This window comes from Coturnix japonica, chromosome 35 (genome assembly GCF_054131305.1).
Source record: "Coturnix japonica strain WE chromosome 35, WE-NBRP24, whole genome shotgun sequence".
NCBI classification, from domain to species: domain Eukaryota; kingdom Metazoa; phylum Chordata; class Aves; order Galliformes; family Phasianidae; genus Coturnix; species Coturnix japonica.
The window spans coordinates 3,567,643-3,582,199 of NC_140697.1; the positions used below are offsets into that span (position 1 = coordinate 3,567,643).

At 44.4% G+C, this 14,557-nt stretch overlaps 1 protein-coding gene and 1 long non-coding RNA gene across 3 annotated transcripts; both read left to right on the forward strand.

The window, feature by feature from the left end:
* On the forward strand, positions 1 to 832 carry LOC146755211 (uncharacterized). The gene is made up of 3 exons (XR_014938379.1): positions 1 to 98; positions 369 to 495; positions 693 to 832. It is a non-coding gene; the product is annotated as an uncharacterized LOC146755211 (long non-coding RNA).
* Positions 833 to 9,826: 8,994 nt separating this feature from the next.
* Positions 9,827 to 13,503, forward strand: LOC146755212 (obscurin-like protein 1). 2 transcript variants are annotated; one of them, XM_085526219.1, is made up of 4 exons: positions 9,827 to 10,024; positions 12,658 to 12,933; positions 13,100 to 13,177; positions 13,353 to 13,503. In XM_085526219.1, the coding sequence occupies exons 2-3, from the start codon at positions 12,690 to 12,692 to the stop codon at positions 13,147 to 13,149; spliced, it is 294 nt and encodes a 97-aa protein (XP_085382345.1). In that variant the 5' UTR covers positions 9,827 to 10,024; positions 12,658 to 12,689; the 3' UTR covers positions 13,150 to 13,177; positions 13,353 to 13,503. The 2 variants fall into 2 exon arrangements, with proteins under 2 accessions (XP_085382345.1, XP_085382344.1); XM_085526218.1 differs by having other exon boundaries at positions 9,828 to 10,024; positions 13,383 to 13,503.
* The last annotated feature ends 1,054 nt before the right edge of the window (positions 13,504 to 14,557 follow it).

Sequence of the window (14,557 nt, forward strand, 5' to 3'; positions counted from 1 at the left end):
TTTGTTCTTATTACAGGTTGGTTTTTTCCCTGGTGAGTGCGTGGAACTCATCAGGGGAAAACTGCCCGAGTCCATCCTACATTCGTTGCCAAAGCCAGGTGCGTATTTTACATTTGACAATGCGGGTTAGTAAAATGGGGTCTGAACGTGGCTTTCAGGGGGTTCATTAATGCCCGAGTTGAGCAAGCTTAGAAAGAGAACTGCATTAAGCTCCTTGGGCACCTCCAGGGATGGGGAAAATCCGTTCTTGCGTGTCTTTGTTGGGAACATGCTTTCTGTTGTTACGTGTTCTGTTGAATGTGTTGCACTCGGTCTCGTCCAACCGAGCCAGGGCTGAAATGAACTTGTTTTTTTGTTTTGTTGCGCAGAGCCAAAGAAACAGGGCAAGTTCATCTCCTGCCTTCGTTCCCTGTTGAAGGCCTGCCCCAGGAGAGCGAAGCAGCCTGAGCCTCCAACATTCTCGGGATCCATGTCCCTGCTTGACATCGTTGAGAGGTATTTAGCCAACAGGACTTGAGGGCTGAGCTGTAGGAATAGAAGCATCCTCTGCTGTTTGAAACAGAGCGCTTTTCTAAGCTGTGTTTCAGCAGAAACCAGGCATTGCCCGGAACAGGCAACTATTGGCAAGGGTTCGGTGCAGCTCTTCCCTCACCCTGCACCACGACTGACAGCATGCTCTGTTTTCTCTGCAGAATGAGTTCTCCCAGTAAGAGGGCAGAGTCAGCAGCTTGCAGTTGGCGTTCCTGCTTCTGCCTGGGCAAACCATCCCCTGTGGCCAAACGCCAACTGCAGAGCAGTGCCAGGGAGCCCTCTGAAGCTGAAGTCTTGGTCCTGGCAGGTAAGCATGCAAATCCAGCTTTCAAATCACTGCTTGTCAGCAACACAGGTAGAATTCATGCTTTCAGTGGGCTTGTACATCCTTCTGGCATTCAAGCCTGTGCCTGACATCTTCAGTTGACCCCTGTCTTTCCCAAATGAGTCTCTTGTCAACACAAGAGCTGGACCTGCACGAGGATCACTTTCAAGACAGTGACACTGTTGCTAGAAGCCTATTTGCTTCTGCCCACCATCACTGCATAGCCAAATGTCAAGAACCTGTTTCATGATTCATCTTGTGAAACTTTGACACTAACTGCTGTGCGTCTACTCCTTCCTAGGTGACCCGAGCCCTTGTATATCTCCAAGACGCCAGGCATGTTACGATGCAGCATCCTGTGATTCCATCAATGAAGAACTGTTACTAAGCACAGGATGCTGCAGTTCAGATGAAAGCCTTCCGTATAACATCAGTTATAAAGAGAAGAATGCCATCATCGTTGAAGCTCTCGTTCATCCCATACCTGTTGAAGCTGCTGACCTGAGCCTGCCAGACTCCTCAGGCACCAGCCTGAACCGAGTGCCTTTCGAGGACAGCCCAGCCCAAGCACAGCACAAGTGCCCCGACAGCAGCACAACCATGCAGGCTCAGGTCAGCATTACAGAGGAGAAGCCAAACATCTTGGAGGGGGAGGTAGAATCAGGCCAAGAGTCCCAGGCTCCGGGCAACAGCACGACTTCTGAGACACTCTCGTCAGACAACAGAGAATGAGTCCCATCTTTCCTCCAGACCTCACACCCCCTCCTTTTTCCTATTGAATAAAGGCACGCTCGTGCTCAATCAACGCCTTGACTGAATTCTGAGTTTTCATTCGCAGAGATTGGGATGAGTACAAGAAACAGCAAGACAGCTCAGCTTGCAACGCTCTGGCTGTGGGGTGCGTGCAGGGACACTGTAACCATACAGGGAAAGGCTTCCACTGCTTCCTCAAGCTGTAGTCCAGCCCTGCTACTGCTCTGTGGCACAAAGCCCTGAGGGATGTTCCATATTGTTAACCTAAGTGAAGCCAGCTTCATGCACTGTGTTTTGTTGTTGCTGGGTGAGAGGGGGATGCACGTTGGTGAGAAGATGAGCATTGCTGGATCTGCCACGAGTGTCCCTTCTGCCTCTAAGAATATGTCCTAAGTAGGATGTGAACACTGCTGGCACTTCTTCATTGCACGTGCTTGGAGGATCTTCAGTTCTTGCACATTCAGGATGTCTGTCAGTGACTACGAGGAAATTCTCAAGTACTAGGAATTCCATGAAACAGTTGGAACGGGTAAGTGTCATCTTTGTACAGAAACAGCACGCCTAACAGTCTGTCTCACCACTCTAGAATTAATCTGAGAATAGATTAACAGCTCTTGTCAGTTCTCTAAGTCAGGTTTCATTTGTATAAATTTGAAATTCTTTTTTTAAACCAGTTGGAAATTGTAATGTTATATTAGAGAAGAATTCACACTCAACTTTAAGCATCTGTGTTTTGATTTGTAGGTGGTTTTGCCAAGGTAAAACTCGGGCGGCATCTTCTGTCTGGTGAAAAATTTGCACTAAAAATCATGGAGACAGTTACTGTAGGGGTAAGCCAAAAGGCATTTAAATATGAGAATATCTTCTGTTGGAGTTGCGGAGTTCTCAAGAACACGGGGGCAGGTGGGATGGTACATACGAATGCAGCCTACTGGTCCCATTGCCTTTTGAAAGATGCTGTAGAGCTGGAAAAAGTTTAACAGAGCACCACAAATCTTGTTGCTGGTTGTTCAGAGGGCAGAATTCTCTGGCTTTAAAATGGAGGAAGTTATTACATCATTACATTACATTACATTATTGTTACATTATTACAGCAACTTTACCAAAATGCCAATGAAAATGCTGAATGTTTTACTTTTCATTTTTCACAGCTCTGTTTCAGAATTTCTATGGGAGTGATGTCAGTCATTGCTGAGTTGATGTTGAATTGTGTACTGTCCCATATGTGCTTGTTCTGTTCCACAGCAGTCAGATGTGGTACCTGGTATGTCACAGTAGTTAGCGATTTCATCGCTTGCTTTTATGGTCTCTTAAGGATGACTTGCCTCATGCTAAAACAGAAATTGATGCCATGAAGAACTGAAGTCATCAACATGTTTGCCCATTGGATCACGTAAGAGAGACATCAAAGAAATATTTATAGTCATAGAGGTAAGAAATAGTTTCTGCTTTCTGTGCTGTCTTTCTTACTTATCTTTCTCTGATACTCTCTAAATGCATTTTCAGATAACCTTATCTTACAGGGAAGCTGTTTGATTGCATTGTTTCTAAGGACCGCCTTTTGGAAGAGGAAGCTCCAGTCTTTTTTTGACAGACTGTTTCAGCAATTGCTTCTGTTCACAGTCAGGGTTATGCCCAGAGACCTCAAACCAGTGAGCCTGAACTGCAGTCAGTCTTCCATAAATAATAATGAATGTGTTTTTATTTTTCTGTTGGCAGAGAGAGTTACAGTACTCCACTCCATTCCAGTGGATTGCAGGAGAGAACTGAAGGGGGGAGAAGTAACACAAAGTAGAACTCATGGGTTGAGATAGAATTATGTACTGAGATAGAGAAAAGGATAATAGTTATGATGAATGCAAAAGCAATTGCTCACCACCTACCAATCAGTGTCCAGTTAGCCTCCTAGTAGTGGAAGAGATTGACATGAAGTTCTACCCCCTTCAAAACTCCTTCCACAATATGTCATATAGTATGGAATATCCTTTGGCCAGTTTAAGTCAGCTGTCCTAGTTCTGTTCCTTCTCACTTCCTTGGGCTCTCAGCTGAGATTGACTGTGGCTCTGTACAACACTGCCTGGCAGCAACTGTAAGCATCACTGCGCTATCTCCATTGTTTCTCTAGAATGAAAACGTAGTATTATATCAGACACTGAAGAAGATAATTCAGTCCCAGCTGAAACTCAGACAATAACTTGTGCTTAGGATTCTTTCCCTACAGGAAATGTTAGATAATTATTGCTATGTGGTACTATGTTCTGTAGCTGAGTTGGATTTTGTTATCCTTGAAGAAGTATCTTCCTCTGGAAGGGGAGTAAGACATGATGCTCCTAATGAGCGGAGCAGAGACACAGATCTGATCTGAGTGTTGGTTTCACATTTTTGTGATGCTCTTTGCTGCAGTTTGTATCTCGAGAGAAGCCCTTGTGGTGTCAGTCTGTTGTGTAACCTGCTCTAGTTTTGTGCCTCAAGGAAGAGTGATCCTTTAAACAAATGGTGGCTGTACAGAGGGTATGGGGTGAGATGCATTCCTCTGGCCCCATCCAATGGATTTTCTGTCACAAAGATCATTCTCCCCAGCTTCTCTTCTCTGAGTGGGAGCTTCAGCCCCCTGCACAGGCTGGAGGTCATCCATAGAACTTGCTTCAGAGTTTGTTTCAGGTTGTTATCCTTCCTGGCCAAAAACCAGATACAGTACTGTAGATGTGGTCCAGTGAGTGTTGAAGCAGGAATGACTTGTCCTGGTCTGGTTGTGCTGCTTTTTAATGCAGCTGATGATCTTGTTGTACTTCTTTTCTGTCAGAGCACACTGCTGGCTTGCATTCAGCCTGTGGTCTCTCACCACTTGTCCTCCTAGTCCCCAGGTCCTTTCCAACAGATACAAGCTAGTATTTCCCACCTGGGATATTGGAAGATGGGAACTTGCCAGCAGTCACTGAAGATCTCTGAGACAGCGAGAGCGAGCGAGCTTTGAGTAGACTGGGAACCACTGTCCACAGCAGGAAATAAGAGAAGAGAAAAGATGTTTCCTTGGGCATTTGGGTGGAAATCATTCCTGACTGCTTTCTCATCCACCGGGAAAATCTGCTGATTGACAATTTGAAGCTGATAGACTTTGGACTCTGTGCAAAGCCAAAGGTAAGAGTATCTGTTAAATCAAATACAATGTGCCCCCAAGTAATGCATGTTTGACCACCGTATGCAACAGGGGCTTGTCCAAACAAACTCCTTAAAATCAAGCTGTTTCTGTGGCTGACATGTCATTGCATCTTGTTTGGATTGGCCTGAACTGTATGAGAGTGGTTAACAGATTGCTCAGAAGCACAGGTAGATAATTTTCTCTAGCTAGACTCCCTGTTTTTGTAGTCTAAGCTGTAGATAATCTTGTAGGTATATCACCTGTCTTATGCAAGGGTCTGTAATAGGAGCATGGGGTTGGTGTGCCTAAGGAACCCTCTAAGGAACTGCATGTAGGATGAGATTGTGGATAGAATAAAATGACTTTTGCAGGTGACGTACAAATCCTGTGATTGCATATGCTTGAACTGAATTGTTTCTTGATCTTCAAACTGATTTCCAGAATCCTTTATTAACATGTAAGATGGGTGCTGGTAAGAAAGAATGGGAAGACTGCCTTACTGATTCCAAGAGAATTACTTGTCCTCAAATGATTTTTCCTGGCCAAAGTTAGAGCCTCTCACAGGTAATCGAGACCAACAGGCTGTTGTTGCACAATCAACAGGCACAATCTAGATGATCAGCTGAGGAAAATAAAGCATCATGCCAAGGGTACTAGATAAGTGAGCAGCTTGAGATCTGCACATTTATGTGATACTCATGGTCTTAGACAATATTTGTTTAGTGAGGTCACATTGAATGAAAACAAAATCTAAGATTAATGAAAATATACAAAGGAGAAGAAGCCTCTGAGGCTTCTGAAGTGTTATGACCAGAAGACATAAACTCTGTTTTTGAAAGAGCAATTTGCTCTGTTAATTATCCATCATTTCTGTGCAGTCTGTTTTGTCAGACTTGTCTTTAGCTTCCAAGTTGTATGTGAAGACTTGTTTGCACTGTAATGCACAATGTATGAAAAATTGAGAGATGAAAATGTGAAGAGTTTTTCTATCTTTGATTTCATGTCTGGAATTTTGGAACCCACTACTTGCAGTTGTTAATCTGTCCAAACTGGTCTGGTTTGCAATGCCCTCATACTTCTTGAAAAGCTCTGCTGTTAAAGGCAGAACAATTCCTACAAGTGCCATGGCCCCACTGTTGTTCTAATTCTTGTTTCTTTGTTTTCCACACGCTGCTTTTCAAGCCTCCTTTTTCTTTACAGTCCAAGTGAGAATTGCACTGTGAGGTGTCTGAACCTTGTTGTGCCTCTACATAAAGAGAACAGCAGCAAAGCCTGACAGGTGACTGTGCTGACAGCTCTCGTAGCCAGTAACACGTAACTGTGCTAAATCCCTTGTGATCGCTTTGATTTAATTTTTGCCAGTGAAATCCTTGTAAAAGGAACTGCAGCAGTGTGATGAGCTAAGGTGAAGATGCTGGTTTTAGTAGTGCTCTAAGCTGAGTGGAAGGGCAATTGAATGAGGGTTATATGCTTTCTGTGGACAATAAGGTTGTGGTGCTGTTGGGGTGGGTCCAGAGGAGGGGCCACTGTGATGATCAGAGGGTTGGAGCAGCTCTCCTATGAGGAAAGGCTGGATTGTGGCTCTGGGCAGCCTGGTCTGGTGGTTGGCGACCCTGCACATAGCAGGGGGTTGGAACTGGATGATCTTTGAGATCCTTTTCAACCCAGGCCATTCTATGGCTGTACAGTTCCATACTGGAACAAATATAAAATGCTAACTATGTAAAACATGGAGTCAAACCTGTGTGATTTGTCCACACCAGGAGGTGATTAGAAAACAATTTTTTAAGCTACAAAGCTGCTTGCATGAAAGGAAAATAAAACTACAAGAAAAAGGGAAAACCTTTCTTCCTGAAAATAGGAAGAATAATGGACCTGACATGAAATTTGGGTGAAGCTGCCTGATTTTATGAAGCTATTCCCATTATTTTCTTGGTGCTGTGTTTCCCAAATGAGTGGTTTCTGGCTGTGCTGCAGCACCAGTCTGCATGTGAACATCAACTCTATTCACCATCTGGGAAGATTAGGACTTCCCTTCTCCCACCAGCACCACTGAATTACAGTTACTCAGTGGTTAAACAAAGGAATCCTTAAAGAAGGGTTTACAGCTGTCGTGTTATCTGAAGTGCTTGGGGCATTCTGATGCTATTAAGCTCTATGTATTAACAAGTTCAAAAAGAAAAGGTAGGCATCTGATTGTTGTGCCAGTTTCTAAGTGATTTGGAAAGCTGTACCACCCAACCACTCCTTCTGTTTGATGGAGGTGACAAAGCTCAGTTGAATTTCTGACTGCTGTTTAAATTCTGAAGCTCAAGCTGGTTCCTGGAGCAGAAAAAGCTCGGAAGCTGTCCCTCCTACAAGCAGGCACCTCTGAGCAAAATATGACATCTCCGTTTCTGATGGTAAGGTCAGGAGATCTGATTCCAGCGTCTAGCTTTCAGCTTCATGCTATGTTAGTGGGACCTTTGGCATCTAGCACTGACCAACAGCAACTGACAGGCTGGTAACAGTGCACCCCAAAACAGTTATGTGTCTATTTATGTTATGAGGGAAAATTGCATTGCATTGAGATTTCCTATTTTTACACTTTGCAGATCTAACTCGATGCTGGAAGAATCCTGTACGCCATGTTCACACCATTTTCCATGAGCTGGATGAGTCTGTTGTTGGCATTTTAATACCATTGACCAGGCAGGCAATATGTATGGAGTATTTGGCTCTCTCTACAGTCATGAATGTTTGAGTATCTTCAACATGTGGCTCATTGCTTCCATTTCAGGCTGCCCAGAAAAGCTGTGGATGCCTGTCCTTGGTGTTGAAGGCGAGGTTGGATGGGTGATGGGCAGCCTGAGCTGGTTAGTGGGCAGCCAGCCCATGGCAGGGTGTTTAGAACTGGATGATCTTGAAGGTTTCTTCCAACCCAAGCCCTCCCGTGATCCTATGATTCTGTGATTTCATTCAGGTTTATTAAGATGAGATGAGTTCTCCTAAATGCGCTGTTCTCCATATGATTATAATTGGAGTCTAGATGGATGACTTAAACCAGACTCCAAACTTTTTGATGGCCAAAATGAAATGAAATCAATCCTTTACTGTGTCAGTAGTCTGTAACTAGAGCCCATCAGGTAATTCCCAGCCTCCTGCCTGTATCAGTGGCTGCACACAGTGAAAAAGTCTGATGGGATTTTAACCTCTAAAATGTTCCAAAGAAACCAGAGGGTGAATATATTCACTATGCAAATACCTGCAGGAATAAGCTTGTCATGTATGTCCTCAGGTAGCACAGTAGTTAATGGTGGGACTCAGTAGGTCATGCTGAAAGTTGAGTCTGCTGGTCTTGATGGTCTTTTCCAGCCTACATGACCTTATGCTAATATTTCTGTATTTCTTTCTGTTCAGCTCCCAGAAAACCTCCCACCCAGCCCCCAGCTGACCCCGTGGTGAAAAATAAAACAGAAACCTCAGTGACGCTGGCATGGTCCCCTCCGAAGATGCAATGCCCCATTCCAATCGATGGCTACATTGTGGAAGGCAATAAACTAACTGGCTTCACGTGGGTGAGGTGCCACGAGTCTCATGTCCCCGTCCCAGAGTTCACGGTGAGCAATCTGTCTGAAGAGGCTGATGATCAGTTCCGAGTGTCTGCAGTCAATGCGCATGTACAGAGCCCGTCTCTGGAATTCCCAGGGAGCGTGCACCTTGGTAAGCACAAAAACCCCAATGGAAATGGGTCAGTGTGAGCTGAGCAGCTGTTTTGGTTCCCTAAAGATGTTTCATTTGACTTTAAGGATAGTAGTGCACTAACACACCAAAGGCTTTCCTTTATTACTAGTTCTCCTGTCAACCTCCAGCTACCACTAAAGTGATACAAGTTCTGTTTCTGTGACAGAGACATGAATATCCTTATCTTTTGATATCTCACATGTGCAAGAGGCAGAACTTTCTGTAACAGATCTTAAGCATAGAAGTGCTTCTTCCAGCACTCATGCAAAGGGAGAAGTAGAAATGTACCTATGATTTAATCTTCCATCTCTAAATGAGATACCAGACTTGCATCTAAAGAGCATTAAGACATCCATGTTGTTCTTCCTCAGAACCAGTCCTGGCTGTGAAATCCCCCCTAACAGCTGGTGAAGCTGTACCTGGAGGGGATGCCATGTTTACTACTGATCTTACAACAATGTGTTGCAGCACTTGGTACCTCAGTGGTAAAGTCTTACAGGAAAGCGAGACCTGCATCATCAAGAGAACCCAAACTACTCATAGCCTAATCATAAAGAACATCACCAAGAATGATGGTGGAGCAGAAGTGAAATTTGTTGCCGAAAATGTTGATGTCAGCAGCAAGATGAGAGTGAGAGGTATTTGCTTTGATCCTTCTCCTTTCCTCTTACAGTCAAGGCATAGTTGCTGTGATCTGATGATTAGAACTGGGGCTGCAGGCATTCACTGCCTGTACCAAATACCTGAAATTGCATCCCATGGACTGATGTGAGTCCTGGTAATGACCTAAACATGATAGCACTGAGTGTAGGGTAAGCCAGTCTACCCAGCTGCTTGGTATCTGAACCAGATTGCTTCATGCCAGCTGATGAATGTCTGCAGTTCACAGCTATTGGCCAGTGCATTCAGTCAGCAGGTTTACCACTGAATCACCATAGAGCAGTACTTTCAGCTCCAGGTTCAGACAGCCTTTCTGATTGCACTGGAATAGTTTAGAAGTAGGGGAGCAATCATTCCAATAATATCTCTATCAATCAGCTTTGCATGACAAAATAGAACAAATAAACATTCATGATGGGAGGACCTGTTTGTCATTGGGTGGAAACCTCTGCAGAAGCATGTTTAGAGCTTTCTTAATCAGTAGAAGGAGATGTTTGGTTGATTTTTACTTAGTAAATCCGGCAAGAAGACCAAATGAAATATCTTGAATTGCTCAGCACTGACACAATGATGAGTGCAGGAACAGAAGGTGATACTTTTTCAGAGATGTTGCAGCAAACATTGACCACGTTAGCCTGATATCAATTGAACTAACGAGGCCTTTGCTCCTGACAGGTGCTGCAGTGAGATTTACCAATAAGAGCAAAGATGTAGAAAAGATCTGCGCTCGGCTGCGTGAGGAAGCCAAACTGCAGGCTGAGCTTTCAGACACAGGCGCTACTGTGGAGTGGATGAAGGATGGGAAGGAGCTCAAGGCCAGTGAAAAATATGAACTGCACATTGTGGGGAAGAAACACACCCTGAAAATTCACAACGTCTCAATGGATGATGCTGTAAGTTGTCAGTGCATCTGTGAGGGGGATAAAATGCATGAGTTTGCATGATGAGGCTCTTCATCATCTTCTGCTGGCTTGTCACCCTTGTTGATCCATGGAGAAACAAGAAAGGCCTAGAGTAGTGTATGCACTTTGGCATTGGAGAGCTTACTTAATTGTTTCTTCTCAAAGAACAAACTCCAGAGAGTCATGGAGACATCTCCAAACAGAATTGAATAATGGGACTAAATTGATGGAGAGCAGAACTTCCTGCCACGGCTTGTCAGCTAGTCTTAATTTTGCTTTTCTTCTCTCTGTCATGTTAGCATAATATTTCATACTGGCAGGTCTGCCCAAAGAATTAAATGAATTAGCTGATGGACGTTTCCATGTGCTTTGCACTGTAATGTGACTATCAAATGAGTAATCAATGCTGTTATTTTAAAATCTGTGTTGGCAAGCTGTATGACAAACAGCTGCTGTTGGTATCTTGGTTACTGCAGAATCAGCTTTTGTGTATCTCATAGATAGGGAAGAGACCCTTAAGGGTCAGCTAGTTGGACTCCCTTGCAATGAACAGGGGCACCGCAGCTCCATCAGGTGCTCTGAGCCCTGTCCATCCTGACTTTGAACATCCTCAGGCTCACAAATCTTATACCTATGCCACACACTCGCAGTATTTCACCATTCAGCATCACCACTTGTATCTTCTCTTGCTGTAAATCAGAGCGAGCTGGTAAATCATCTGCTGTGCGGGTCAGCTGTGTCTCTCCCATGGGCATCACGTGGCTGCTGGGAGGCTCTGAAGAGCTGCAGCCAGAGGTGTGTCACGCGCTGGGCCTCGTGCCCAAAGGAGCCCACAGGAAAGTGTTGTTGCAGTTTGTCATGCATTGCACTGCCATGAGACTTGACGTGCCAGACATCCTCTGACACGTGAGCTCCTGCATCCAGGCAGGACATCTGAGACGTCTCCTTCAGCCTGACGTGGCTGCAGTTTCACACTGGTTTTACTAAGGAAGGAGAAGGCACGTGGATGAAACTCTTTTCCTGCTCTTCCTGGCATTAGCTCATAGTACAAGTAAAGCACTGTCAGGTCAAGCCTGGAGGAGTAATGCTTGTCACTGACCTGTTCCTGTTCAGGGTGGAGCTGGAGGGTAAAATAACACAAGAAATTGTCATTGAAATTCAATATCTGTGAAATTCAGCTGGCTGCATTCACAGAACCTGGCGTTAAGATCTGTTTTCTGGTTTATTTCTTGAGCCTATTTTCCATAACCCAGTCCTCATTTATGAACCGAAGCTCTACTGAAAACCTTTCGCTGTGTATGCTCATGCTGCAGTGCAGCTCTTGTGACCTTTAACAGCACATTCAAGTTCCTCTGATAACAGGATCCTTAAGGTTGATTAAGACACTCTAGTCCGACTGCTCACCCATCTCCACCAAGATGCTCACCATCAGCTAGCTAAAAACTCAGCAGAGATGATAGATCAAGCACAACACTGGATTTGGGATGGCTAGAGATTCCTAAGATATTGAAGGATTGCTTGCAGGTGGTGTTGGCTCAGGTATTCACCCTGCATCCCACCTCCCGTTCTGTTTGGTTGAGAATCATGCATTCTGCAATTTCACTTTGTAATTCAAAGCCCCTTTCTTTATCTGTTAAAAAACTGATCTAAAACAAGCCGAGAAGACTCCGTTGGAACTGGTTGATGCAGAACAAAGGCATCCCCAAAGGACAAGTTGCACTGTTTGATGAACATTATTGGATGAGAGCTAAGCTAAGATTTAAAAAGTTCTGGGGCTGTCTCTGAGCATCAAATCCAGAGGAAGCCTGCATGATTCCCTGAGAATGGATACCTCCTACTTTGGTGTAGGGTGAAGGGAACACTAGCAGTAACTCCTATCACAAAATGTCACATGGCTCAGACAAAAAAGCCATCAAGAGGGCTTAATTAGGAGCACCAAATGGTCACAAGATGGTCTTAGGGCAGGGAAGTAATCTATCTACGTGACATTGATTGATGCTATTAGTTCTAAACAGCTTGACTCTAGAGGGGCTGTTCTTCTTTGGTCACCTAGTTTTAAAAGAATAGATGACTCCTGTCTATTACAATTTTTAACTCATTATTTGTTCACTGATGCCATAAATGTGCCTGGCATAGCAATTGGCCTTGGTATATTCAGTGACTGAAAGCAACAGTTGTTGCTCTAAGAAATGCAATGCTAAGCTAGGTCTGCCTGTAGCTGACAGCCATCAGCTTGCTCCTCAGGCAGGTTCTGTCTGGATGGAATGAAGGGCATGAAATACTGATGTGCTCATCAAACGCTGCTTGTTAGCTTAGAGACAAAGTGTTGAATAGGTTTGTTCATGCATTGCAAACACGTTACTTATCTGCCTTCATTTTAGCTTCAGAAGAACATGTGCAGAATACAGAATTGATTAAAAGAAATAAGAACTGTCTGCATAGAACTTACTCTTTCCTTACACAGGAGAATCAAGCACACGTTTGTATGTGAGTACCTCCAGAGGTGAAACTCAATCACCCAAATGTAATGAGCAGAGACATTACAATCAGTTCTAACTGTATCTTCATGCTGTGCTGAATAAGCCTGAGTCAGGATGTAAATCACTTTCTCTTTTTTTCTTCAGATGAAGACATTAATGTTGTCAGCAAGCCCAAAATGACTCCAGAAATATCAGTCAGTCCTTTTGAAGACCTGGAGCTGGTGTGTGAGGTGTCAGCTGCAAGCGGAGCTGTCGTATGGAAGAAAGATCAAACAGAGGTGAAGCAGGACCAGAGGACAACCATCATCTCCAAGGGGACGCACCGCAAGCTCATGGTCAAAAATGTGACCCTGAAAGACCAAGGGAGCTACAGCTGTGAAACAAAAGATGACAAAGCAACATTCCAAGTGAAAGTCAGAGGTGAGAAAATGCTTGGAATCCCAGAGATAAAGGAACGCTTCATTTGGTGTGTCTTGCATTTGGAGGATCAACTGACAGCCTCTCTGGTGCAAAACATTTTGGCTATAGGACTTTCTTGGTCATCTAGTATCATAGCAACACTTTTCTACATGTGATTTACATCCAGGAATGAATTACTGCAACAAAGGGGAGTACAGCTGCGAGGCTGCTGGCTAGAAACTCACCTTCAAGATTCATGTAACTGGTAGGAAACACGTTTTGGTTGATATTCTTTGATTATTCCCTAGTCTGGCTGTGGAAATGTCTGTGTGAACGTGTCCTCTTTATTCTGCCATGAAACTGTTTTGAGAAGGATGAAAAGAAATGCTTACAAACGTGCAGCTAAAATGATTATTTGTTTTTAACAATATTTCATCCAGCTCTTCCCCTACAATTACTTCTATCATCAGCTGTCCATGGATGTCCAACTGTGATTTGTACAATGTGCAACACTGCTCTACCAGTTGATATTTCAACAGTACTATTTACACAGACGTCCTTTTCTGCTCGAAATCCACACCAGCCATGGGAGAGGGAGTAGGTGAGCATCTTCCTCCATTAGCTTGATCTAAATCTGACAGCTTCATCCAATCCAGGGCTTCTCCAAGACCTTTGAAAATTCTGTTACTGTTGAGGAGACAGCAGGCTTCTGGGCTTAGGTTAGAATATGGTGCCCTGTTGATGGGTCCTGAGAGTGTCCAAGCCTTACATGGAGAAAACTATCACTGCTGTTAAGATGTTTTGCAAGCAGGTGAAACTTGATTGAAGTGTGGCAGTGATGCTTTCTGAGATCTCTGGCCCCTAGTTTTTCTAGGCTTTTTGTTTGCCTCTTAAGATACAGTGAGCTGCTCTTAATTGTGGCTGTGTCCTTTGCCACGAGCATACCTCTGAGCACACAGTTATTTTGAGCTCCTCTTCTTCCAGTGGCTCGGATGAGCAATTCTGAGAGATATGCAGAATGGGGATGGCTGTGCTGCTGCTTCCTTTTCTGTCTTAGCTGTGGTTTTCCCTTGCAGGGCACAGTTCTCTGCCTGGGCCCAAGTCTGTGTGGGTCTCTCCATCCACAAAGCTGCTCACCGTGCAGGCGGCACAGGCTGAGAGGAGAGGCCAGAGCAGCTCTCCTGTTGCAACACGGAGCAGCAAGATACAAGTGGAGGAAGGGCCTGCAGCTGTACTGAGGAACTTCAACGCAATCATTGATTTTCCATCTGAAAGATAAAGAAAGAGGAATTCCCTTTCCAGCCCCTACCATCATTGTTCGGATGATTTTTATTGGTTTATTTTTTGTCCATTATATCTTTGAGGATTCAACTAACACACAGTTGCCCTATGGCCTCAGTGGAGCCACACAAGGTGCCTTTCCTTCCTGGTTGGGCAGGCAGTCACAAGATGCAGAAAGCCACGCTGGCGTCTATCCTGTTCTGTGCTGGCTGTACATGGAAATCTTGGGGTTTTCCAGATTTCAGGGCCATGTGCCTGAAACCAATTGTGCTTCTCCTGTAAGCAGAGCTGTTGGTCAGACTTGCTGGCACTAGAAATTAAAGGTGGCAGTGAGCTGAGGCCGAGGAGGTGTTAATGTAAGAGT